The 25,795-nt window shown below is 48.6% G+C and overlaps 1 protein-coding gene across 1 annotated transcript in view; it reads left to right on the top strand.

Moving 5' to 3' along the window:
• The first annotated feature begins 8,355 nt into the window (after nucleotides 1–8,355).
• The window catches only part of LOC125438529 (segment polarity protein dishevelled homolog DVL-3-like), a 55,406-nt gene continuing 37,966 nt past the window's right edge, over nucleotides 8,356–25,795 (top strand). Inside the window, 1 exon segment of the mRNA XM_048506961.1 lies at nucleotides 8,356–8,826. Coding sequence (XP_048362918.1) covers nucleotides 8,660–8,826 — 167 coding nt within the window. The 5' untranslated portion in view covers nucleotides 8,356–8,659.

Genomic DNA, 25,795 nt, shown 5'->3' with positions numbered 1-25,795 from the left:
ATTTACAGCAGCATTCCTCGATGCACACAATTCCAGACTCATACCCCATCCTCACTTTCCCCTTCCTCCACCCATCCCTACACAGCCCCAAACACATCACAACATTGAAGCCACATGAGTTTAGCATAGCCACAGCTCTAGAGTGCAGAAGCTGTCTCTAAGCCTCCCTTTGTCCTTAGTTTTGATAGACCTGTATCGTCTGCCGGATGGTAACAGTTCAAAAAGAGAGAGTGTGCTGGATGAGAGCCCGGGTCTCTCAGTGAATATACTTTTAGGCTTTTCTTTATAGGCTTCAGGAATTATAGAGTTCTTCCAAGGAGGGGAGAGGGCAGCCGATAATCCTCTGTGCAGTAGTGATCACCCTTTGGAGCGCCTTCCTATCTGCCACTGTGCAACTGGAGAACCATACACAGATGCAGTAGGTGAAGACACTCTCTATAGCACAGCGGTAAAAGGACACCAGGAGTTTTCCATCCAGTTGTTGTTTCCTTAAAAGTCTCAGATAGTACAGTCTTTGCTGGGCCTTCTTAACCAACACGGCAGTCTGTACGCCCCAGGTCATAGTCACCTGAGGTTGCATATTGGGTTAAGCCACTTAAGTGTATTAAGCCAAAGTGGGAGCAAAGTTTCACAAAGTCTACCCCCGCTGCATTAGTCAGAATGTCTTTTGATTTTCTGGTTAAGGAAAAATACCATGGGCAGTTCTCTGTGTCCAGCCCTACCAACTTCTGGAGGCACTGCTCACCTTTACCGACCCTGGCATTAAGATCTCCTGCTACCAACCATTCATCGCACTTGTTAGAAGGTTGTAAAGTTTCTAAATATTCCGTGATTTTACGCCACTGTGTTTCCCTTGTCTTATTGATGGAGCTAGGGGGAAGGTAAACATTTATAATTATGAGACTGCGGCCTTCCCCTGTTATCTTTACTGCATGTGCCAAGGGTTCACAAACCGGAAGAGTCAAAACATCAGACAATAAAGAAGTTTTGATTAGCATTGCAAGTCCATCTCTATAGCGCCCTCTGAGATTCTCCTTGTGCGCTGGGATGTAGCATACAGAATAACCTTGGAGATGGATCGGAGTAGGAGACCAAGTCTCTTGGAGAAGTATGATGTCTTGATCCTCTTTGATCTGAGATTGCAAATGCCTTAACAGACCAGGTGCTTGGGAGCAGCAGCAGCAGAAGGCCCTTGCTTTCACATCCTGCATGTGAGCTCCCAAAGGCACCTGGTGGGCCACTGCGAGTAGCAGAGAGCTGGACTAGATGGACTCTGGTCTGATCCAGCTGGCTTGTTCTTATGTTCTTATGTCATGTCTCGCAATATATTGCAAAAAATCCTGGTTCGTTATTTTGCTGTTCCAGCCAGCAATATTCCAAGAGAGAATCCTCAGAGGTTGCTGGCTGATGGGGCGTCAATCCAACTTAATTAATTGCTCCAGGGAGTTGTTGGTGTCAAAAAATATACGGTAATATTTAAGCAAGGAGTCGTGGCTCAGTGCTACAGCATCTGCTTGGCGTGCAGAACGTCCCAGGTTCCATCCTTCTGTTAAAAAGATCAGACTGTAGGTGATGTGAAATACCTCGTGCAGAGAGACTGCCAGTCTGCGTGAACCATACAGACTTTGATGGCCCAATGGACTGGTTCGGTATCAGACACGTTCCTGTGCATTTTGCATATATGGATGATAGAAGCCTACTGTGTTGGATCCTATTATAGCCCACACAGAAGGTACTTACAGGGGTGAATTTATCTCCCACCATCTTTTGACCCCTGAAAAGTCAGTGGCTTGGGTCACGGTTCATCCAGATCAGGTTGCAGACCCCTGTAATAGACAAAGTGGCAAATTAGAATCCTCACTTCCACCATGGAAAACCGCTGCGTGACCTTAGGCTGGTCACAAACTCTCAGCGCGACCTACCTCACGGGGTTGTGAGAGAGCAGAGGAGCGAGAATGATGTTCTAAGCTGCTTTGAATCCAGCTGCAGGTAGAAAATCAGGACATCAGTAACTGCAGCTACAGTGTAAGAAGGCATACAGCCAGCACCTTTTCAATGGTGATGAAATGCGAGGGTTGTAACCGAGTGAGACTTGGTGTTACTACTTCACGAAGGTGTGGCTGGGCAGAAGCACAGCATGATCCCACGATATCCAATCTCCCTGCCTCAGACTTGTCCGTGACCTCAGGCGTTTTACGGGAAAAAGCAATTGGAGGACGAGTTGCACAGATACAGGCCTGAACAAAATGTACGTAAGCTGACAATCTGGCCTTCGATGAATTAACGAAACGCTCGGGAGTTGCGTTGAGCTGCTCTAGGATGTTCTCCGTGCAAATGCCAGTGGAAAAGCAGAAAAAGAGATGCAGACTTTTTGCTGACGTGCCTTTGGGCTAACCGGCTCAAACAATTCTTTCCTGCTACTTTTGACTGCATGTTTGGTCCCTAGAGGGAAAGCATCTGTTCCGATCAGTGTAGCTACGAGGGCATCAAATTAAAGTATGGAAGTATGTAAACAAAAAACAGATTATCTTAGGGCTGTGTGTGGGCTGCTGTTCCATGCATTAAAAAAAAAACACCGGGAAATGTAGTAATAAACACAGTTTATTTGTTCTTACAAATTTGTTTATGAAACAACCCACAGATTTTTAGTCTGCATATCCATGCAGATGTGCTTGGAAATATGCAGGCAAACTCTTAGAAAATGAGGAGTTTGCTGAAAAAATGTACTGGATGGAGGGGAAGAGTCTGTGGTACACTCCATGTTGACTTGGTGATAGATGCCAAAGAATGATGCAAAATAAGTAGATACGTACCATTGTCTAATTTGATCGCTGCTTATACACATCTCTTCTAAAAACTCCCAAACCTATACTCTAGACCTGCCAGTTCTGAAATTTGTGGTGAGAATCACCCTAACTCAGTGGTTCTCAACCTTCCTAATGCCGCGACCCTTTACCCTGTTTCCCCGAATATAAGACATCTCCGGAAAATAAGACGTAGTAGAGGTTTTGCTGAGGTGCGAAATATAAGGCATTCCCCCAAAAGTAAGACGTAGCAAAGTTTTTGCTTGGAAGCATGCCTGACGAACAGAATACAGAAATATAAGACATCCCCTGAAAATAAGACATAGCACATCTTTGGGAGCAAAAATTAATATAAGACACTGTCTTATATTCGGGGAAACACGGTAATAGAGTTCCTCATGTTGTGGTGACCCCCAAACCTAACATTTATCCATTTTACAGATGGAGAACACTGATGCAGAGAGTCTTAGGCGACCCCTGTGAAAGGGTTGTTTGGCCCCCAAAGGAGTTGCGACCCACAGGTTGAGAACCACTGCCCTAGTTCATAAGTGTCAAACTCGCGGCCCTCCAGATGTTATGGACTACAGTTCCCATCATCCCCTGCCAGCATCATGCTGACGGGATGATGGGAACTGTAGTCCATTACATCTGGAGGGCTGTGAGTTTAACACCTGTGCCCTAGTTCCTCCACTTCTATGCATTTAAGACATACAAAAGGATTTTTAACAGGAATTCTACTTTGTGATAGCAGGGAGATCTAGGCATAGAATCCAGGAAATAGGTTAAGAGTTTTCCTGATGGAGTGTGGAAACACTATGAATTGACCACTGTTTCATAAGGGCCTAAGAACCGCTTTACTGCTTCTCCTGTCCTGCATAGCACAGATGAGCTTGGAAGCTAAGCAGGGGTCTTCAGATCTTGGAAGCTAAGCAGCGGTTGGCCCCGGTTAGTACTTGAATGGGAGACCACCACAGAAGTTCAGCTCTGCTCCATCTTCTGCCTGTGACACCAAGTCAGCAGGTAAGGGAGGGGAGAGGTCGAGAGAGTTAGCCTGGGCTAGTTTCTCCTAGTCCAGTGATGGCAAACCTATGGCACGGGTGCCAGAGATGGCACTCGGGGCCCTCTCTGTGGGCACGCGCACACAGAGTTCGTCATGTGGGGGGCGGGAATCACCCCCCCACACAGGCACACATCTAGGCTGGTCTGGGCCACTGAGCACGACGTGCGCGCACTGCAGTGAGCAGGGAGGACTCGGCTGGCGGGCCTGGTGCCTGTGCTCCAGGTGGCTGCTGCCTGGGGGGGGGGGAGGCGCAGAGGAGGCAGAGATGCTAGAGAGGCACAGAGCAGTGCACAAGTGACTTGCTGGAGGCTAGAGCACGCTGGCCTCGGCTCGAGTGGGTGGGGCGGAGGAAGAGAGAGCCAACCGTTTTTTTCTAAACCAAAACCTCAGTATTCAGGTTAAATTGCTGGGTTGGCACTTTGCAATAAATAAGTGGGGTTTGGGTTGCAATTTGGGCACTCGGTCTCAAAAAGGTTCGCCATCACTGTCCTAGTCCCACAGATCTCACAAGTGTCTGTTGTGGGGAGAGAAAGGGAAAGGAGCTTATCAGCCACCCTGAGTCTCCTTACAGGAGAGAAAGATGGGATACAAATCCAAACTTCTTTTCTCCGAGGTGTAGAGGGAGGCCTTTCACAGTATCTAGTCCCTGGTCCTTTTCAACTGGAGATTCCGGGGATAGAACCTGGGACCATCTGCATGCTAAGCAAATGTTCTGCCACTGAGCCATGTGGTCCCTGCAGGGGCAAAGCACCCCAGGAGGCTCTTGATCCATACCTGGACCGCAGCATTTACGACAGAAGGTGTAGAGGTCTGCCCAGACATGACAGCTGCCACAGCCAGAGTCTGAGCCGACCACCTCCCATTTAAACCCCCAACTCTGCCTTAATGCTGTCTGGGTGTGGGCCAGTTTCTGTCTTAATGCTGACTGTGGGCCAGTTTCTATCTCTCCACCTGACCTGCCTCACACGGTTGTTGCAAAGACAAAAGAAAGTGCTGGGGGGGTGGGGGGGGGGGGGGATCAGGACTAATAAAAGGAAACACTTCTTCACGCAACGTGTGATTGGTGTTTGGAATATGCTGCCCCAGGAGGTGGTGATGGCCACTAACCTGGATAGCTTTAAAAGGGGCTTGGACAGATTGATGGAGGAGAAGTCGATCTATGGCTACCAATCTTGATCCTCCTTGATCTGAGATTGCAAATGCCTTAGCAGACCAGGTGCTCAGGAGCAGCAGCAGCAGCAGAAGGCCCTTGCTTTCACATCCTGCCTGTGAGCTCCCAAAGGCACCTGGTGGGCCACTGCGAGTAGCAGAGAGCTGGACTAGATGGACTCTGGTCTGATCCAGCTGGCTTGTTCTTATGTTCTTAAAGGTAAAGTCATGAGCTTTAGAAGAAGGGGAATGCTAATTTTAATTACTTTTCAATTTTAATTAATTAAATGTTTAAAATTTAATTTTAAGTTTAAAATTTAATTTTATCTTTAAAATTTAAGTTTTAACTTGAAACATTTAATTGCTTTAATTTTAAGTAGTTAAAAATTTGAAAAATCAGGATAAATGTATCCTCTGAAGCCATGGTTCCCAATTTTTTCTTCACTTGCTTGGCAACCCGTTTCCCTAAAATTGTACCCCCATCTTAGCAAACCCATGACATAATGTTTTCACGTGTCCCAAATGCTCTGGTGCGTATCCCTGGGAGTACACGTATCCCAGGTTAAGAACCACTGCTCTAAATAAATTGTTTGATAGGAGTTAGCAAGCAGTGCCCCTGCATATGAGAACCAGTATGCAAAAAACATCCGAGTCAAGTAACTGCCTGTGTGAACATAAAAACATGTGAGAATTTGATAGGGCTATCCATGAAACCTCGTTTATCTATTTATTTTATTTATTTATTTATTAAACTTCTATGCCGCCCTTCCCCGAAGGGCTCAGGGCGGTGTCCATCAATTATATAAAACAGTTAAAATCCATTTCACACCCAATCCCAGTTAAAAACCATATATAAATTATACAAATTCAGATGGCGATTAAAATTGTTTCCCCTTCCCCATTCTTGCACCCACAGGAGGCCAGATATTTATCACAGAAGTGTGGTGTTATCCCGGCTGGTCAAATGCCTGGCGGAACAGGTCCGTTTTACAGGCCCTGCGGAAACTCTGTATGTCCCACAGGGCCCTGATCTCACTTGGGAGCCTGTTCCACCAGGTAGGGGCCAGGGCCGTAAAAGCCCTTGTGGAGGCCAGCTGGATCACTTGGGGGCCAGGGATCACCAGAAGGTCCGCCTCTGAGGAGCGGAGGGGCCTAGCAGGGTGATATAGACAGGACAAGTCCAAATTTTGCAGAAACGTTCCTGTATAAATACACTGGGTTGGCTCCAGTGGTGAATTTCCATGGACGGAATTGAGGGCAATTATTGCTCACTCTTTTCTGTGGAAGACTCCCACTGCCCTGCTACCATATTGTCCCAAGGGGTCAGTTTCCCCCAGGAATATCATTGCATTGGGCATTTGGGGTTGCGGCTTATGAGGCGATGAAGTCATGCTTCCGCAGATTTCTGCCATCTGTAGAAATCCTCCATGCCTCATGCCAGTGCCCAAAATAGGCACGGAGCAGAGTAACTTTTCACATTCCATGGGGTGAAGCTTTATTTCAAACAATAGGCCTTGTTGCCGAGCAGACTAGTTACAAAGTCAACTAAAAGGGTTGATTGTCCTACAGGAGGTCAATGGGAATGTTGATAATTTGGGGTGGGGGGGACTTCCATGCAGGAAAAAAAAGACTATTTGGGCAGATCAATATGTGATATGAAGGGGAGAAGCAGATTTCGGGATGACGCACTTATAATTATTTGGTATCTGAAAAAAATCACAGTAAAGAGGAATTTTCAAAGTACATCGTAATAAAGAGACTGTGCTCTGTGTGTGTGTGGGGTGTGTGTGTGTGTGTACATACCGGTATTTATTTCCTTAATTCACACCCCACCTATCCAGCTTCATTCCCCTCGCCTCCATTTCCTCTGCACAACAACCCCGTGAAGTTGGCTAGATTCAAACTCACTCAACATATTGTCAGAGGCTTTCATGGCTGGATTCAACATGGCTACACAGCCCGGAAAACCCACAGCAACCACTCAACAACCTTTCATAGCAGAGTATGGATTTGAATGTGGGTCAGCCAGATCCTGCTCCGATCCTCAGCCCACTATGGTGCGCTAGCTCTCAAGATCCTATATACAGAGCTATTCCAAAACCAAGTGGAATCTGGGTATAAATGTGAGCAATTTGATGTAAGTACTTACATAGGGTTTTGTTTTTTTGTTTTTGCTGTCAAGCCATCTCTGGGTTAGAACATTTCTTAATATGAGGGTGGCTCTTTGGAAGAAGGTGATAAAAGCAGGGTTGCCAACTCTCGGTTGGGGCACACCTGGGGATTTGAGAGGGGGACGAAGGTAGGGTTGCCAACTCTGGGTTGGGGCACACCTGGAGGTTTGGGGGTGGTTCTTTGGAAGAGGGGAATGAAGGTAGGGTTGCCAACTCTGGGATGGGGCACACCTGGGGATTTGAGAGGGGGACGAAGGTAGGGTTGCCAACTCTGGGTGGGGCACACCTGGGGATTTGAGAGGAGGATGAAGGTAGGGTTGCCAACTCTGGGGTGGGGCACACCTGGGGATTTGAGAGGGGGATGAAGGTAGGGTTGCCAACTCTGGGTTGGGGCACACTTGGGGATTTGAGAGGAGGACGAAGGTAGGGTTGCCAACTCTGGGTGGGGCACACTTGGGGATTTGAGAGGAGGATGAAGGTAGGGTTGCCAACTCTGGGGATTGGGAGCACACCCATGGGGATTTGAGAAGGAGGAGGGATAGAAGAATGGGAGTTTGCCCCAACTCCTGGGTGGGGCACACCTGGGGATTTGAGAGGGGGACGAAGGTAGGGTTGCCAACTCTGGGTTGGGGCACACCTGGAGGTTTGGGGGTGGTTCTTTGGGAGAGGGGAATGAAGGTAGGGTTGCCAACTCTGGGATGGGGCACACCTGGGGATTTGAGAGGGGGATGAAGGTAGGGTTGCCAACTCTGGGTGGGGCACACCTGGGGATTTGAGAGGAGGATGAAGGTAGGGTTGCCAACTCTGGGGTGGGGCACACCTGGGGATTTGAGAGGAGGATGAAGGTAGGGTTGCCAACTCTGGGGTGGGGCACACCTGGGGATTTGAGAGGGGGACAAAGGTGGGGTTGCCAATTCTGGGGTGGGGCACACCTGGAAGTTTGGGGGTGATTCTTTGGGAGAGGGAAACGAAGGTAGGGCTGCTAGCTCTGGGTTGGGGCACACCTGGAGACTGGGGGGTGGCTCTTTGGGAGAGCGGGATGAGGGTAAGGTTGCCAGCTCCGGGTTGGACCATACCTGGGGATGTGGGGGTGGAGCCTGGGGAGGGGCGGGGCCTCAGCGAGGTCTACAGTGCCGTGGAGGCCCCCCCTTCCCTCGCACCATTCAAGCCCCATGCTTCGTCTGATAACGCGCATCCCACTGCCTAAGCAGAGGCACTTACATGAGATGATTCCCCGCCCCACTTGACGTGTGAATAGGGTTCGAGGGCCGGGCGGCGGCGAAGAGGCCTCCCTGGCTGGCCGGGGCGGTGGGCCGCGTCTGAGGCGGGGAGGAGCCGGGCCGCCTCCGCCGGAGTCTGCGCTGTGAGGCGCGCCAGGCCCACCCGGAGCCGCCGGGCCTGCGAGGGGCGCCGAGGCCGAGGCGCTGCGGGGCCGGGCAGGCGGGCGAGGGCGCGAGGCGGCGGCGGCGGCAGCCATGGCGGGGGGCGAGACGAAGATCATCTACCACCTGGACGACCAGGAGACGCCCTACCTGGTCAAGGTGCCCGTCCCGGCCGAGCGGGTCACGCTGGGCGACTTCAAGGCCCTCCTCAACAGGCCCCACTACAAGTTCTACTTCAAGTCCATGGACGACGACTTCGGGTGAGGAGATGGGGCGCGGGGCGGGGGGGGGGCGCGGAGGAAGGAGGGTCGGGGTGGGCAGCCTCCATCCCTTGCCCCCCTTCCCCCCGGGCCCTGCTTTCCTCCCCCTTGCCCCCTTTCTCCTCCCTCCTGGCCCCCCTCCCGTGTCCCCCTCCCCCTGTTTCCTTTCTCCTGCTTTCCCTTCCCCTTGCCCCCCCCCATTCCTTGCCCCCTTTCTCTTTTCCTCTTGCCCCCTCCCTTCTGGTCCCCTCCTTCTTGCCCCTTGCCTCCTTTCTCCTCCCTCCTTCCCCCCTCCCTTGCCCCCCCCCCCCTGGTTTCCCTTTTCCTTCCCCCTGCCCCCCCCCCCCATTCCTTGCCCCCTCCCTCCTTTTCCTCTTGCCCCTCCCTTCTGGTCCCCTCCTTCTTGCCCCTTGCCTCCTTTCTCCTCCCTCCTTGCCCCCTCCTCTTGCCCCCTCCCTTCTGGTCCCCTCCTTCTTGCCCCTTGCCTCCCCCATTCCTTGCCCCCTTTCTCTTTTCCTCTTGCCCCCTCCCTTCTGGTCCCCTCCTTCTTGCCCCTTGCCTCCTTTCTCCTCCCTCCTTGCCCCCTCCCTTGCCCCCCTCCCCCTGGTTTCCCTTTTCCTTCCCCTTGCCCCCCCCCATTCCTTGCCCCCTTTCTCTTTTCCTCTTGCCCCCTCCCTTCTGGTCCCCTCCTTCTTGCCCCTTGCCTCCTTTCTCCTCCCTCCTTGCCCCCTCCCTTGCCCCCCTCCCCCTGGTTTCCCTTTTCCTTCCCCTTGCCCCCCCCCATTCCTTGCCCCCTTTCTCTTTTCCTCTTGCCCCCTCCCTTCTGGTCCCCTCCTTCTTGCCCCTTGCCTCCTTTCTTCTTGTCTTCTTCCCCTTGCCCCCTTTCTCCACCCTCCTTGCCCCCTCCCCCTGTTTCCTTTCTCCTGGTTTCCCTTTTCCTTCCCCTTGCCCCCCCCATTCCTTGCCCCCTTTATCTTTTCCTCTTGCCCCCTCCCTTCTGGTCCCCTTCTTCCTCCTTCTTGCCCCCTCCTTCCCCCCTCCCTCCTTGCCCCCTTCTTCTCTTCCCCGTCTCCTTCTCTTCTCTGCCCCTCACGATGATGCTCTCCTTACAGGGGAGTGCCGATGATGCTCTCCTTACAGGGGAGTGCGGCGGCCCTTCCAGGTTAACACCGCTTTGGGTGCGTGGGTGGGAGACTGGGTCCTTTTGGTGCCAAGATGCACGCAGGCATAAGAACATAAGAACGAACCTGCTGGATCAGACCAGAGTCCATCTAGTCCAGCTCTCTGCTACTCGCAGTGGCCCACCTGGTGCCTTTGGGAGCTCCCATGCAGGAGGTGAAAGCAATGGCCTGCTGCTCCCCAGCACCTGGTCTGCTGACGCAGACCTGGGGACCTCTCCCAATGATAAGTGACCACCAGGTCATTTCCTCTCGAGAAGATGGCAGCTCTGGAGGGGTGGGCACCAGTAGATTTTATAAAATAATTAACTTTTTAACATTATTTTTTTTTAAAAAAATTGTGTGCTTTATTCAGTTTTTGGGTCATCCTTCTCCTTGCAGGCACAGGGTAGCTTCCAACATGGAAAACACATTGCTGTAGAACATAGAAAAATAATTCCCATTCTTAACCTTGGGCAGTATACTCCAGTGAAGTCCTGCTAGCGTTGCCAACTCTGGATTGGGAAATTCCTGGAGGTTTGGGAGGGAGAGGAGAGTGTGGGATCTCGAGCCCACCCTCCAAAGCAGCCATTTTCTCCGTCTCCGTCATTTAGAGGTCAGTTGCAATCCCAGATCTCCAGACCTCATCTGGAGACTGGCAATCCTATGCCCCCTGAGCCTCCATCTCCAAATCTCCAGGAATAGCCCAACCTGTTGTGGGCAGCCTTTCAAGGAGCTGCATGCCAACATGAATAATCTTGCTGAAGTCATTTTTCGCATGGGGAGAGTGCAGAATCTGTGCAGGAAAAGAGGGACTCCAGCCCATCAGGCGAGGAATAAAATCTGGTTTGTTTCAGTAAGGGTTTGCGATAATTCTGTTTGGTTTACTGCCTTCCTCCAGGTGAAAAAAAGATGTCTGTGTCTATAAATGCTTCATGTACATGCCAGCATGGTGAAGTGGTTAACAGCAGGTGAATTCTAATCTGGAGAACTGGGTTTGATTCTCCACTCTTCCACTTGAGTGACAAAGGCTTATCTGGTGTCATTTTCTCTTGTGCTATGCTTTTTCTCCAGTGTTATTCTGAGGGACAGGGCCTGCCCTAGCCCCGTGGTGGCGAACGTTTGGCACTCCAGATGTTATGGACTACAATTCCCATCAGCCCCTGCCAGCATGGCCAATTGGCCATCCTGGCAGGGGCTGATGGGAATTGTAGTCCATAACATCCGGAGTGCCAAACATTCACCACCACTGCACTAGCCCCTTCTCCAAATGTACTCTGAGCTGGGTTTGGAGGTGCCTCCTCCAACTCTCACTTATTCTGTGATCTTCCAGACCGTGTTTGTGTGTCCCAAGACAGAGAGATTTCTCCTTTAACGAGATGTATGATTTTCCATTGCTTTGTTTTTTCCCCCATGGTACGTCCCTGTTTGACTTCTTGGGATCTTTGCGACCCTTGTGAAAAATCCGACATCTTTCTTTTTATATCCAGTTTCTCTTATAGGATTTGTTGCCCCGGGCTCCCTTTGCTCTTCTGTTTCACAATTTGCTGGTTCTCTTGGTGTTCACAAGACCTGTGTGCACATTTTGAATGTTTGTTTCCTGGAATTACTAACTTATTCTAGGTCTTATTCTTGGGAAGCAACAGCCAAGTAAACCCATGTTTCTTGAGCTACATCTTTCTCCAAGCTCCTTTTGTAAAGGTTGGTCGTGCTCCGCAAAAGTATGTGAAATCAGCTCTGTAGGGCCTGTGTTACCTTAGGATGCTGTATGTGTTCTCACAAACACACAAGGACTGGTTGGGAGTCATCTCCTTTCCCCTTCCCTACGATTTGGTCCTTCCCTTCCTCAAAAGCCCCTGTAGCCTCTCTCCTTTTCATGCCTCCTTCTTTCCTTTCTATCAGCCAACCGATCCTAATCTACCCACTTCATTATTCCCTAACCTGGGCAGCCTCTACCTGGAAAACTATGGTGCTGGTTGCACAGTGCCAGCAGCCAAGTTGCATGGTGAGAAACCTACAACAAACTTGCAAGGGGCACCTTCTTTTTCCCTTGTATCCCCTTTCCCACGCCGTTCCCTCTATCCCTCCTCATGGCAACCTTTATATCAGGGATCTTCAAACTATGGCCCTCCAGATGTTCATGGACTACAATTCCCATCAGCCCCTGCCAGCATGGCCAAGTGGCAGAGCTGATGGGAATTGTAGTTCATGAACATCTGGGGGGCCATAGTTTGAAGACCCCTGCTTTATATCCTTGTATTTCCCCACTTCCTTCTTTTGTTTCCATCTACCAGCCTACCTTTTATCAGCCTCCCATATTCAGCTATATTGACTGTATCTTTAGTTCATTTATACCTCACCTTTCTCCACAATGGGAACCTGCAGGTGCTTGGGGGTTACTGCCAGTCCTCGTCCCAAAGAATCTTCCTGCAAAGGCCAAAGTAGCCCTGCAAAGGGCCCTGCCACTTCTCGCTGCCTTTTACTGACAGAAATCAGGGCTTGAAGACTGGCACTACTGAATGTTTGCCCAAGTAAGGGCCACTGAGGGCATTTGTTTCTTAAAGCTAAATGGGCTGCTTCTATTATTGGGGGTTTGTAACCCCCCAGTATTTTTTTAACTCCAGATTTTCTCACTCATTTTTCCCATGTCTAAAAAGATCTTCCTTGTCTGTTCCAACCTCCAGTCTCTGGATATAGGTATCTACAGGTTTGGCCATGTTGAGAATTAGATCGATTAGATCCCTTTCTTACAGGAGGAATCCTACCCCCTCCTCATGACTCCAGATCTCTCTCTGTCCCAGTTCCACTCTCTTGCTGGCTTGCTTGGTGTTGTTCAGGGTGAAGTCACCTTCTCCCCTGCCCTAGCTTTGCTCTCTTGCTGACATGCCTAGTGCTACTCTGCGCTGGTGGGCTGCGGCTGGAGAGCATTGTCTGCTTATGTACAGACAGCACTTTTTAAATATTAGGGGAATGTAAACTCCCTGTTATGGTTGTTTTAAATTTCAGATTTTTCAATGCGGTCCCCTAAATCTACAGAAACATCTGTTGGGAGTGAGCATCAGGGGGCACAATTCAGAATTAGATCTATAGATATGGTGGTATATAGTTTGAATAGTTCTGTAGATTTAAAAAAACTGCAATTAGTTTGCAATTAGAAGGTTAGTTGAGGATCTTTCTCTCTGTGGCGTAGGAGTGGCGAAGCAGTGGAGCTGCAGTGGTATAGGAGGTTAAGAGCTCGTGTATCTAATCTGGAGGAACCAGGTTTGATTCCCAGCTCTGCCGCCTGGGCTGTGGAGGCTTTTCGGGGGAATTCAGATTAGCCTGTACACTCCCACACACGCCAGCTGGGTGACCTTGGGCTAGTCACAGCTTCTCGGAGCTCTCTCAGCCCCACCTACCTCACAGGATGTTTGTTGTGAGGGGGGAAGGGCAAGGAGCTTGTAAGCCCCTTTGAGCCTCCTGCAGGAGAGAAAGGGGGGATATAAATCCGAACTCTTCTTCTGTTTTATGTTTCCATGAATATGAAATATTTGTACAGAGGGCTCCATGTTGTTATTTCTTTGGTCTGCTTCTTATAGTGGGATGATTCCCCAAAGAACTGTACAATATGACTTTTCTGACTCAGTAAATGATCCTACAGACTGACTTGGATGTAGCAAGTATTTAGAAGCTGCCAGTTAGACGTCCTCAGTATAAATCAGTGGGAAGTAATTGCTGTATTCTCATAAAATTATACATCTTAACATACCGCTGTAAGAAACTTTTTATAAAGGCACATCCTGACCAGGAATTATGGAAGTTTTGTGCTCATGGTAGATTTTTCACTCTTTGTTTTTGTTGACTTTCGTTTTTGTTTCCACCATCCGGCATCTCTGAGCTTCCTTTCCCAAGCCACAGTTTATCTGTGCTGTGTGTTGTTCAACAGCTGTTGTCTTCTGTGTAGAAGGGACTGTTCGTTGGCAAACAAAGTGTATTTTAAAAGCCACAAGGCTCATATTGTGAACTAAAGCAAAAGAGAGCATCGTTAGGGTAGTGTCTGGAATTTCAGACCTGAACAGAGATGATCAGGGTTCGATAACTGGTCACACATAAAAATTGCTGAGTGGTGTTTGGCTACTCATTATATCCTAGGCTATCCTACCCCACCCTGCAGAGTTGTTGCGAGATTGAAACAAGAGAATCCCCGTGTTTGCTTCTGAGTTTCATGATGGAATATTGGCATTCAAATGTATTATACTGTAATACAATAACAGGGAATTTTGAGCCAAAACTTCAAATTGTGCATGCAGGCAATAGTCCAAATGTACTGTCCTTGAAATCTGTCTCTGAGCAGTATTTGGCATGGTCTCCATCATGCCTCTGTGATGTGGTCTGATAAACCTTGTGTGTGAAGCTGTGCGCTTCTGGGATTGCATGCTTGGCTGGGAGGAAGGAGGTTGGGATTCTCTAGAATCTAGGTCTTTTGTTATCCCCCCACAAAGGAACATTGTAGATGGCAGTGAATGAGTTGGTGTGCTCAGTCTGTCTCTGAAGACCTGGGTTCAAATTTTGAATCTCCCTGGATGATTAGGAAAGGAATTGATAATAAAACTGCAAAGATTGTCATTCCCTTATATAAAGCAGTGGTGTGACCGCACTTGGAGTACTGTGTTCAGTTCTGGTCGGCACATCTCAAAAAGGATATTGAAGAGATAGAAAAAGTGCTGAGAAGGGCAACAAGGATGATTGAGGGCCTGGAGCACCTTCCCTATGAGGAGAGGCTGCAACATTTGGGATTCTTTAGTTTGGAGAGGAGACGTCTGGGGGGGATATGATTGAAGTCTATAAAATTATGCATGGGGCAGAAAATGTTGACAGAGAATTTTTTCTCTCTTTCTCACAACACTAGAACTAGGGGGCATACACTGAAAATGCTGGGGGGTAAAATTAGGACTAATAAAAGGAAACATTTTTTCACACAACATGTGATTGGTGTTTGAAATATGCTGCCACAGGAGGTGGTGATGGTCGATCTATGGTTACCAATCTTGATCCTCCTTGATCTGAGATTGCAAATGCCTTAGCAGACCAGGTGCTCAGGAGCGGCAGCAGCAGAAGGCCATTGCTTTCACATCTTGCCCGTGAGCTCCCAAAGGCACCTGGTGGGTCACTAAAAGTAGCAGAGTGCTGGACTAGATAAACTCTAGTCTGATCCATCTGGCTTGTTCTTATGGATGCATTGCATGTTCTTGAGGAAGCTGGCCCCAGTTTTCCGTATGTAAACTGGAGTGAATATAAGCCCAAAGATTCTAAACCAGGCTGCGGCATTTGAAACTGTATAGGCCAAAGATAATAACTACAGTCGTTTATTGAGTTCTCCAGACTTGACATTAATCCATCTTAATATCTTCTATAGAGTCTTCAGTTCCTTTTAATGATAGTTCACAGTTCAATAAAAATGCAATTTTGGGCAGTTTTGCTTTATGAGAAGACAGGATTTTACAGTGTTTATGGTTTCTTCTGTGGTGGTGAAATAACATAAAGGAGTTTGTGTTTATGTGTGCGAGCACACCTCTCTATTTTCAATTCTTACACAGAAAGGAAAATCTCTTAAATGTATATTAGAATTATGCAACATACATAGGAAACGAAGGAAGTGTGTGAATTAGCCCGCTTTGCCGCAGCGCATCTTTTAAGGTAGAATATTGTAACCTTAAAGATTCAGACGAGTTTGGCAACGGCTATGCGGATTAAATGCAGAGGTGCATCTCGGGAGAGGGGTCTCTGCTAATTGCTAGCCTGTTTCTGTTTCATAAGTCCTTCTGCAAAGCAAAGGATGGGTTAATCTTATAGGCTACAAATGGGAAGACTTTCAGATTCCAAGGCAGGAGGGTGTAGAGCACTTGGGAGTGGGCCCCCAAAGCAGCTAAATGCAGATGTGGGGTGTGGGGGGGGGGAGCATCCCACATTTTTAACCTCTTGAAGAAGGGGTTGTTGCTTTTTTGCAGAACCAAGCCTAGCTGTCAGTGAGTGGTCCAGACTGCCCAGGCCCCTTTCCCCATTCAGAGAGGAGGCCTTTTCTTTCTCTCTGCATGACAATGGGAACCCCAGGCGTGGAATGCTGACCTGCCCCTAGCTGTGTGTCTGCTGGAGATTAACATGAAAACAGAGAGCAGCTTGATAAGGACAAAGGGGGGGGGGGATGAACGCAAAAGTCTTGATCTAAGTTTCTCCCCAGGCTTAGGTTGGGCAGCGTTTTCTTTACCTTTCCCGCCCTTGAAGCAGTCCTGTGAATTCCATCTGTTATTCTTGCTTTATGAATGGCGGACTGAGACCCTTTGGGGTTGTTTCCCAAGATTTGCAGCTTTGGCATATGCAGCTGGGGATGACTCAGGTTAGGACGAGGAATCGAAATGGTACTGCCTGTGTAAAACATGGGCACCATTGAAGGCTATTATAGAGTTGGTTGCCAACTGCCAGGTGAGACCTGGAATTTTCCCAGAGTCACAACTGATCCCCAGAACATAGATGAGCTACCTTGGGGGGAAATGGCAGTATAGAAGGTAGGAGGGCGCAGAGCCCTCCACAAAACCTCAGGGAACGAAGTTGTTCCTTAAGTAATCGATAGCAACTCATCAGCCTTTCAGGCAGAAACTCTGTTTAACAGGATCCCTTTTAAAGTTTAAAAACATTTCCTTGCTTACATGCATCTTATGGTTAGATCTTAGTGCTGTGGTGGCAGCTACTGCTGAAGTGACTTCCTAAAAATCTGCACAGCCAGTCAGATCCGCAGTAGCCGTTGAGAATCTCTGCCTATAGAAGCCTCATCTGGGCCCAACCATTTTCTAGGGACACTTGACAGATGCTGGAAAACCAAGTTGGAAAACTGTGCTCTATGGCAGCACATATCTGCCGACCTCAAACGCCATCTTCCCTAGGCTCTGATCCCCGATAATCCAAATTTTCCCAATCCAGAACTGGAAAACGTAGGAACAGAGGCTAGAATACTTTGTTTGACCCAAGGAGATGCAACGGGTGGCATGGGTAAGCCCTTAGTTCAGTGGTGGCGACACTGCTATAGCTTACCCAGGCTGCCAGAGGCGGCCTCAGAGCCCTCTCCTGTGGGAGGCAGCTTGCAGCACAAACAAGTGCCCCCCCCTAGGCTGGCCTGTGCTGCTGGGCTCGATTATTAGCATTAAACCTAAGACCTAGTTTTGGGGAAGCAGTGTAGCAGGCAAGGTAGCCCTGTTAAAGTGCTGTTTAAAGCCCCACTGATTTTCCATTGTCGAGAAAGAACTAAAAGTGAGATCCTTTACCTGTTGCTGGCTCCTTTACCTGTTGCTGGCAACGAGGCTTGCTTCTTTAAGTAAACCCTCCTAGGGTCATGATTCACCCATTGGAAGAGTTGCACGGTTGCTTCAAAGCAAAGCCACCGACTACCACCAAGCTTACTCCTGACTAACGCACTCCTCGGAGCCAACCGTTTTTTCTAAACTAAAACCTCAGTATTCAGGTTAAATTGCCGTGTTGGCACTTTGCGATAAATAAGTGGGTTTTGGGTTGCAATTTGGGCACTCTGTCTCAAAAAGGTTCGCCATCACTGCCTTAGTTTGTAGCCCAGGCTCTCTCAAAAGGTGTCTGAATCACTGTTTTCATTCAGGGAGCAGAGAGGGTAAGCATGCTCAGGCCTGTCCCTTTTCGTTTTATTTCCACAAGTGTGATGCATGATTGAACGATGTATGCTGAGAAAGGAGAACGGTCGAAGAAGGAGAGGAGGAGGAAGGTGGTTGGATCTACAATTGGCAGAATGAAAGACTCCATTGCAAGACAAGGCAGTTTTGTATTAGATCATAGAGGGATGGATCAGCTTCGAATTTCCTCCTCTTTTCGTGTCCCTTTCCAAAAACAGAATTCTTGCTTCTGCTTCTGTGAAAAACTCTTTCCTGCTATTGTAAAATATGCAGCTGCAGTGTGGTTTAGGGGTTAAGGTATTGGCCATTCTGGCAGGGGCTGATGGGATTTGTAGTCCATGAACATCTGGAGAGCCGCAGGTTGCAGACCCCCAGGCTAGAATCTGGGATCCTCCACTCTTCCATGGAAGCTTAGTGGGTGATCTGGGGCCAGCTACGCACTGTCGGCTTACCCTACCTCACAGGGTTGTTGTGATACAACAGAGAAGAGAATAATGTTTCCCCCCTTGTGTCTCCATTGGGGAGAAAGGCAGGATATAAATAAAGTGGTTAAGAGCAGGTGGACTCTAATCTGGAGAACCAGGTTTGTTTCCTCACTCCTCCACATGAGCAGCGGACTCTGACCTGGTGAACTGGATTTGTTTCTATGCTCCTACACATGAAGCCTGCTGGGTGACCTTGGGCCAGTCACTCGCCAAACTCACAAGGTGCTGGGGGGGGGGGGGAAGGTGATTGTAAGCCACTTTGAGACTTCTTTCGGTGGAGAGAAGTGGAATATAAAATCCAATCTGGTTCTTCAGATTAGAGTCTGTAACTCTTTACCATGCCACACTGGCTCTGCGTGTGCATGTGTGTTAAACACTATCAAGTCTCTTCTGACTTGTGCTGACCCTATGAATTAATTACGTTCCACCTACCCTATTGTTAACACCCTGACTCAGGCCTTGCAAACTAAGAGCTGCGGCTTCCTAGACTGAATCAGTCCATCTCACGTTGGATCTGTTCCCAGCTTCCCCTAGCATTGTTGTCTTCTCATATCACCCATATGCTTTCTCATGATGTGACCAAAGCATGATGCCCTCAGTTGAGTCATTTTAGCTTCTACAGACAGTTCAGGCTCAATTTGATCTAGGACACACTGACATGTCTTTCTGGGAGTCGGCGGTATCTGTAAAACTCTCCCCTCGACACCACATTTCAAAGGAATGTACTTTCTTCCTACCAGCTTTGTTCTCTCATTCCTTACATCTCTCATTTTCACGCTCTGTTTGCGTGTTTGCACGCATGTGTGCGCGCACACATGTAGTCTTGTTGTCCTGTAATCTAGGAATTATTATTAAAATGTTACTCCTGTTTGCTGAGTTGAAGATTTGTGGGTAAAAATGGGGATCTTGTGGTAGCAGCGCTTGATGACTGTATATCACAGCTTGTTGTACGTTGGCAGTTGTCATAATCCAGTGGTGACGAACCTTTGGCCCTCCAGATGTTCCAGGACCAATTGGCCATGCTGGCAGGGGCTGATGGGAATTGTAGTCCATAACATCTGGAGTGCCAAAGGTTTGCCACCAAGGGCATAATCTTTGGGTTTAATGATTTTGTGGCAAAATGTAATGGTATGGATAAAGGTGGGGGACAGCTGATCGTCTCCCATAGCCAGCATTTTGCTGTCTGTGGGTTGCAACCAGCTTTTTCACTCCAACATCTGTTTGCTTCAGCGTGGTGTAGTGGTTAAGAGCAGGTGCACTCTAATCTGGAGAACTGGGTTTGATTCCCCACTCTGCCGCTTGAGTGGTGGAGGCTTATCTGGTGAACCAGATCAACTCGTGCACTCCAACACATTCCAGCCGGGTTAGTCAAAGTTCTTCGGAGCCCTTTCAGCCCCACCCACCTCACAGGGTGTTTGTTGTTGGGGGAGGGGGAAGGAAAGGAGATTGTAAGCCCCTTTGAGTCTCCTTGCAGGAGAGAACGGGGGAATATAAATCCAGACTCCTCTTCTTCTAAATGGCTGGTGCTCATATGGATTCCATCATCTCAGGCCAAGCCTTCTTTGATGGTCCAAGGGGATTTCTCTTTTTTCTTTTTCACCAGCTGAAAAGGATTATCCTGAACTTCCTTCAAAGGCGCTTCAGCCGGTTTGTGGCTCTCCACCTTTCTGTTTTATAAGCAGAGCGTTCCCATGAGACAGATTAAGGTTGATAGAGGGAGAAATTGCCTGAGATGATGCTCAGTCCAAAGTGCAGAGTCGAACCCTGGTTCCCTTAGCCCAGGGGTAGGGAACCTGCGGCTCTTCTGCCCTTGCACTGTGGCTCCATGAGCCGAACCGCCAGCCCCATCCTTGCCCGCCCTGCAGGTAGCAGGGCGGACGCACCAACTGCCCACGGTCAGCTGGGCTGCACCGCGGGCTTCCCCTCTCACCTGCCCTGTTGGAGCGGGGCGGGTGCTTTCCCGGCGGCCGGCAAGGCCGAGCCGCTGGCTTCATCCTTGCCCGCCCTGCAGGCAGCAGGGCGGGCGCATTCATGTGCTTCTCAGAATGAGCGAAGTAAAAGGTAAAAAAACCCCTACATATATAGTGTTATCTTTATTTTAAATGTCAAAAATTATTGCGGCTCCAAGTGTTTTCTTTTCCCATGGAAAACAGGTCCAAATGGCTCTTTGAGTATTAAAGGTTCCCTACCCCTGCCTTAGCCCTAAGCTGATGCATTCACTAGTACTCCACACTGGCTTCCTATCTGTACCAGCTAATGGAGATGAAACTATGGAGGCAAACAAGCATCTTCCTTCCAGCTTTTGAACCAAAAGGGGACAGAGAAGCCTCTCTGTGTGGAGATCCATCAAGGCAACACGAAGCTTATCAAGCCCCTGACAGGGCTGTTATGGATATTGTTACCGTGCTGCCTGGGTAACTTTTATTTCCCCAGATCCGCCAGGTCTCAGCAGTGCAGAGGAACAGAAACAGGACCCAACACAGCGAGAATATTGAAAATAAAAATCAGTTTATTGAGATGCTTACCTACGTGTCAGCACCTCCATACCACGGCAACTGCGCTGCCTAGCAGCTTTACAGTCTCCCGCCCGGGAAATCCGGGTGGGTACAGGACAACCTACAATCATTCATCTACAAATACATAGGAACCAATTAGAGTCCATTTCTCGAATTTCGCTGCAGAAGTAGGACGAGGCACAGGCTGGAAAAACACAAAAGAGTCCTTTTGGGTGCTTGGGGCCAAGAGACGAAACCTAACGATGATGGCACCCTTAGTGGGATTAAGGCAGATGGTTGTGCTTTCTCCAGGGGTCCCTTTTGTCAAACGTCTATTCATGGTTTTTGCAAATGAAAGGGACATGCCCAGGTGGACCAGGGGTGGATTCCTGCCTTGAGCAAAGGAGGTTCCATGCAGATACAAATACAAATATAGCTACAGTTCCTATTTTCTACCTATACAATTGGTTCCTACCTAACTTATGCAGAAATAAAACATCGTTCCATCTTTATTTAAAAGCAAGATCAGAAATGGAATAAATCATTTCTGACTCCGCTATCAATATCATTTGGCTTCTTGGGTTGCAAGATGTGTTCAAGAATATTGCATTGGAGCTAGGATTGCCATGGGTGGAGGGCAGGGCTACCAGATCCAGCTTGGGGAAACCCTGGAGATGGAGTCTGGAGAAGACAGGGACCTCAGTAGGGCGTGAAACCACAGAGTCTGAAACATGCATTTTCTCCGGGGCGGGGGGGGGGGGGGGGGGAGCTGTAATTCTGGGGCATCCCCAGGTCCCACCTGGAGGCTGGCATCCGTAACTGAATCAGAGAGCATGTTTAACAGAGAAACTTTAGCACTACTGAAGAAGAAGAGGAGGAGGAGGAGGAGTTGGAGGAGTTGTTGTTGTTTGGATTTATATCCCCCCTTTCTCTCCTGCAGGAGACTCAAAGGGGCTGACAATCTCCTTGCCCTTCCCCCCTCACAACAAACACCCTGTGAGGTAAGTGGGGCTGAGAGAGCTCCGAGAAGCTGTGACTAGCCCAAGGTCACCCAGCTGGCGTGTGTGGGAGGGCACAGGCTAATCTGAATTCCCCAGATAAGCCTCCACAGCTCAGGCGGCAGAGCTGGGAATCAAACCCGGTTCCTCCAGATTAGATACACGAGCTCTTAACCTCCTACGCCACTGCTGCTCCCAAGAGGTAAATCGCTTCAGGCAGGGGAAGGTTTGTGTCATCCAGACTGCTGACATGTGGCGGAGGGTCACGGCACCAGCCAATTTCCAAGTAGCTGCTCCTAGGCAGGGGGGGTTGCTTTTATGACCTGTGGAGCTCAGGAGTTTCTCTTCCTGTATATTGGTCCCAGTGAGTCACCTTTGCTGTCATTCTCTGCCGAATAAGAGGTCAAAATTGCAAGGCTAGATTATTTCCAGGCATGTGTTTGGATGGATAGAATTTGAGATCCGTGGCAGTGGGAAAGGATAGAAGGGCAGTAGGGAGATACCTGTTTTGTGAGTCTTTTGTGATAAAGCAGGCTAGCTTGAGGAAAGGACTCTGTAGCTATCTGGAAGCTCCACTTTCTGGGGGAAACTAGTCACAATTTTTTTGCTTTCTGAAAGGAGCTCCTGTTTACACACGGAGAATCCTAAAAGTGAGGGAAGACCAGTTTTCACCTCAAGGATACAAACTATGGCAGCTAACTGTTCTCTGTGCACCTAGATTACCATCAAATGAATTTTATTTATTTGCGTTATTTGCAGTCTGTGTTTCTCCCAGGAACTCAAAGTGGATTACACAGACTTAGTGAATACATTCAACAAAATGGACCCATTCGGTAGGTCAGTGGTTCTCAACCTGGGGGTCGGGACCCCTTTGGATGTCGAACGACCCTTTCACAGGGGTCGCCTAAGACTCTCTGCATCAGTGTTCTCCATCTGTAAAATGGATAAATGTTAGGGTTGGGGGTCACCACAACATGCGGAGCTGTATTAAAGGGTCGCGGCATTAGGAAGGTTCAGAACCACTGCAGTAGATGATTCGAAAGGATTTAGGAATGCAGAAGTCTGAAGCCTACCAGAAATCTAAAGTATAGAAGCATAAGCATTAGCATAGGTGTCAATCTCGCGGCCCTCCAGATGTTATGGACTACAGTTCCCACCATCCCCTGCCAGCATCATGCTGGCAGGGGATGATGGGAACTGTAGTCATAACATCTGGAGGGCTGCGAGTTTGATACCTGTGCATTAATGAGTCACGTTAAGCAGTGGAAAAGTTATTCAGTAGGATCCTACTTACAGTAAGCTGTAGGCTCTAGTTTAAACCATTATCTCCAATAGTTTCTCCAAGTAATTTTGTGAAACGTTTTGTACAGTGTTAGCTGTGCAGAAAAGTCCTCTTGAATAATTTAGTTATCTTTCTGCAGCATCTGGTGCTGAGAAGACCCGTACCTGGAGGGACCTATTATTAAAACAGCCTTTTAAATGAATGGCCATTTTGGATTCTGCCAGTTGATTTTCTGTTGCCAGAAGTATTGTCTTTTGTCTGTGCCGAATGTACCATCTGTCAGCTGACCGGGGTGACTGTCAGTTCTGGTGTACGAAAAGGAGGCGGGGGGGAAATATTGCCTCTCGTCATAATTTTATGAACATCCGTTTTGCTTCCTGTCTCTTTCTCTTCCCACTTTAAGCGAGTGCTTTAATATCTAAGATGGTTTGAGGAATTTATGGTTGAAAGTGGGGAAAAAACCTGGTAGTAAATAATAATAAACGGAAACATTCCTTACTCCAGTGATGGCGAACCTTTTCAAGACTGAGTGCCCAAACTGCAGCCCCAAATTCCACTTATTTATCGCAAAGTGCCAACATGGCAATTTAACCTGAATACTGAGGTTTTAGTTTAGAAGAAACGGTTAGCTCCAAGGCGCGCGTTACCCGGGAGTAAGTTTGTTGGCAGGCGGTGGCTTTATTTTGAAGCAACCGTACAACTCTTCCAATGGGTGAATCACGACCCTAGAAGAGGTTTGCTCAGAAGCAAGTCCCATTGCCAGCAACCGAGCTTACTCCCAAGTATAGGATCACACTTTAGTTCTTCCCATGAAAATCAGTGGGGCTTAATAGCGCTTAACAGGGTTACCTATGCTGCTTCCCCAAAACAAGGTGTTAGGTTTAATGCTAATAGAGCCCAGCGGTCCAGGCCAGCCTAGATGTGGGGGGGGGGGGACTGTTTGCACGTGCCCACAGAGAGGGCTCTGAGTGCCACCTCTGGCACCTGTGCCATAGGTTCGCCACCACTGCCTTTCTCCTTCATTATTTTGTGCACCATTTTCTGTGACGTTCAGGACTGGAACTGCATACAGTATTCCAAAGGCGGGTCTGCTATAACTACTATAAAAGCACTAACTACCTTGCTTTCTTATCTATTTATTTATATATGTGTGTGTATATATACACATACACACGCTGTCCTCACATCCTGCTCATTGCAGACCCTGCCACTTCCTCCACACACAAGTGGAGTGGTATTCCTCAAGGAAAGAGTCTGCATTTATAAAACCCCCAGAGCCATGCATTGGGGGGGGGGGGGGCAATACCACCCCTCTCTTCACACCAGACTTAGTTGTTTCTGTTCTTAGCAGTGGTGCTCTGCTGGGCTTCTCCATCACACCTGCTTCCCATATGCACCTTGGAGACTGCGGCAAAAGTATCTGGAGCTTGAAGCCTGGAGCTTGAAGAAGAATCTCAAGTTGAGGTTGGACTTAGCCTAGCGAGTTACGCAGGACCTCCGGTGCTCAGGTTGTGTTGACTTATGTGTCAACTGTGAGGGTTACTAGGACCTTAGTCCAGTCACTAGCTCACAGGATGCTTCTAAGGAGGAAAAGGGGTTGCTATCAAGTGATTGTTGTGTAACTTGTGCATTGTGGTTTGTCCTTGGTTCCCAGTCAGGTTCGCGCCCTAAAACTGCTTCTAGCAGGCTGCTGGAGTTCTGACTGGGACATATCATCTAAGACTGTCTGCTATCTCTTATGAATTCTGTCTGCGAGAATATGTGAGAATATTCCTTGTTTCTGTTATCTGAGGAGGAGTGTTTCAGCATTTATATTAAGAACATAAGAACATAAGAACTAGCCTGCTGGATCAGACCAGAGTCCATCTAGTCCAGCACTCTGCTACTCGCAGTGGCCCACCAGGTGCCTTTGGGAGCTCACAGGCAGGAGGTGAAAGCAATGGCCTTCTGCTGCTTCTGCTCCTGAGCACCTGGTCTGCTCAGGCATTTGCAATCTGAGATCAAGGAGGATCAAGATTGGTAGCCATAGATTAACTTCTCCTCCATAAATCTGTCCAAGCCCCTTTTAAAGCTATCCAGATTAGTGGCCATCACCACCTCCTGTGGCAGCATATTCCAAACACCAATCACATGTTGTGTGAAGAAGTGTTTCCTTTTATTAGTCCTAATTCTTCCCCCCAGCATTTTCAATGGATGCCCCCTGGTTCTAGTATTGTGAGGAGAGAAACATTTCTCTCTGTCCACATTTTCTACCCCATGCATAATTTCATAGACTTCAATCATATCCCCCCTCAGACGTCTCCTCTCCAAACTAAAGAGTCCCAAACGCTGCAGCCTCTCCTCATAAGGAAGGTGCTCCAGTCCTTCAATCATCCTCGTTGCCCTTCTCTGCACTTTTTCTATCTCCTCAATATCCTTTTTGAGATGCGGCGACCAGAACTGGACACAGTTATCCTGTCTTGCTTTCGAATCCTACTTAGCCAGTGATTAAAGAACTGTTTGAAGTTACTTTGCCTGGACTCAGTCTGTTCGTTAGAGTTGCAGGGAAGTCGTTCATGGTGTCCATGCTGCCCGGACAAACTATGGGATAAACCTTGTAATAAACTAAAGATCAGTCCCTGCAGTTGTCATGCAAGATGAAGTCTCTGGAAGGCTAGTTCTCATATTAATACCAGGCGTCTGACCTCCTGGCTCTGGCTTCATTCAGCAGGAATGCACTGTTGAGAACCCACCATCCCACGTCTGGATCAGGCCTAGCCTTGGTCAGACTGGAAGTCCCCGTCTGACCTCATATTTGAGAAGCGGTTAGAGATGGATTCCGGCCCCTCCTCCAGAGAACCCATAATACTGTCCCCCCAATCCTTCAAGTAAAAAGGCAAACG

Source organism: Sphaerodactylus townsendi, linkage group LG08 (assembly GCF_021028975.2).
Source record: "Sphaerodactylus townsendi isolate TG3544 linkage group LG08, MPM_Stown_v2.3, whole genome shotgun sequence".
Lineage (NCBI taxonomy): Eukaryota > Metazoa > Chordata > Lepidosauria > Squamata > Sphaerodactylidae > Sphaerodactylus > Sphaerodactylus townsendi.
This window is presented reverse-complemented; position numbering and strand designations above follow the sequence as displayed.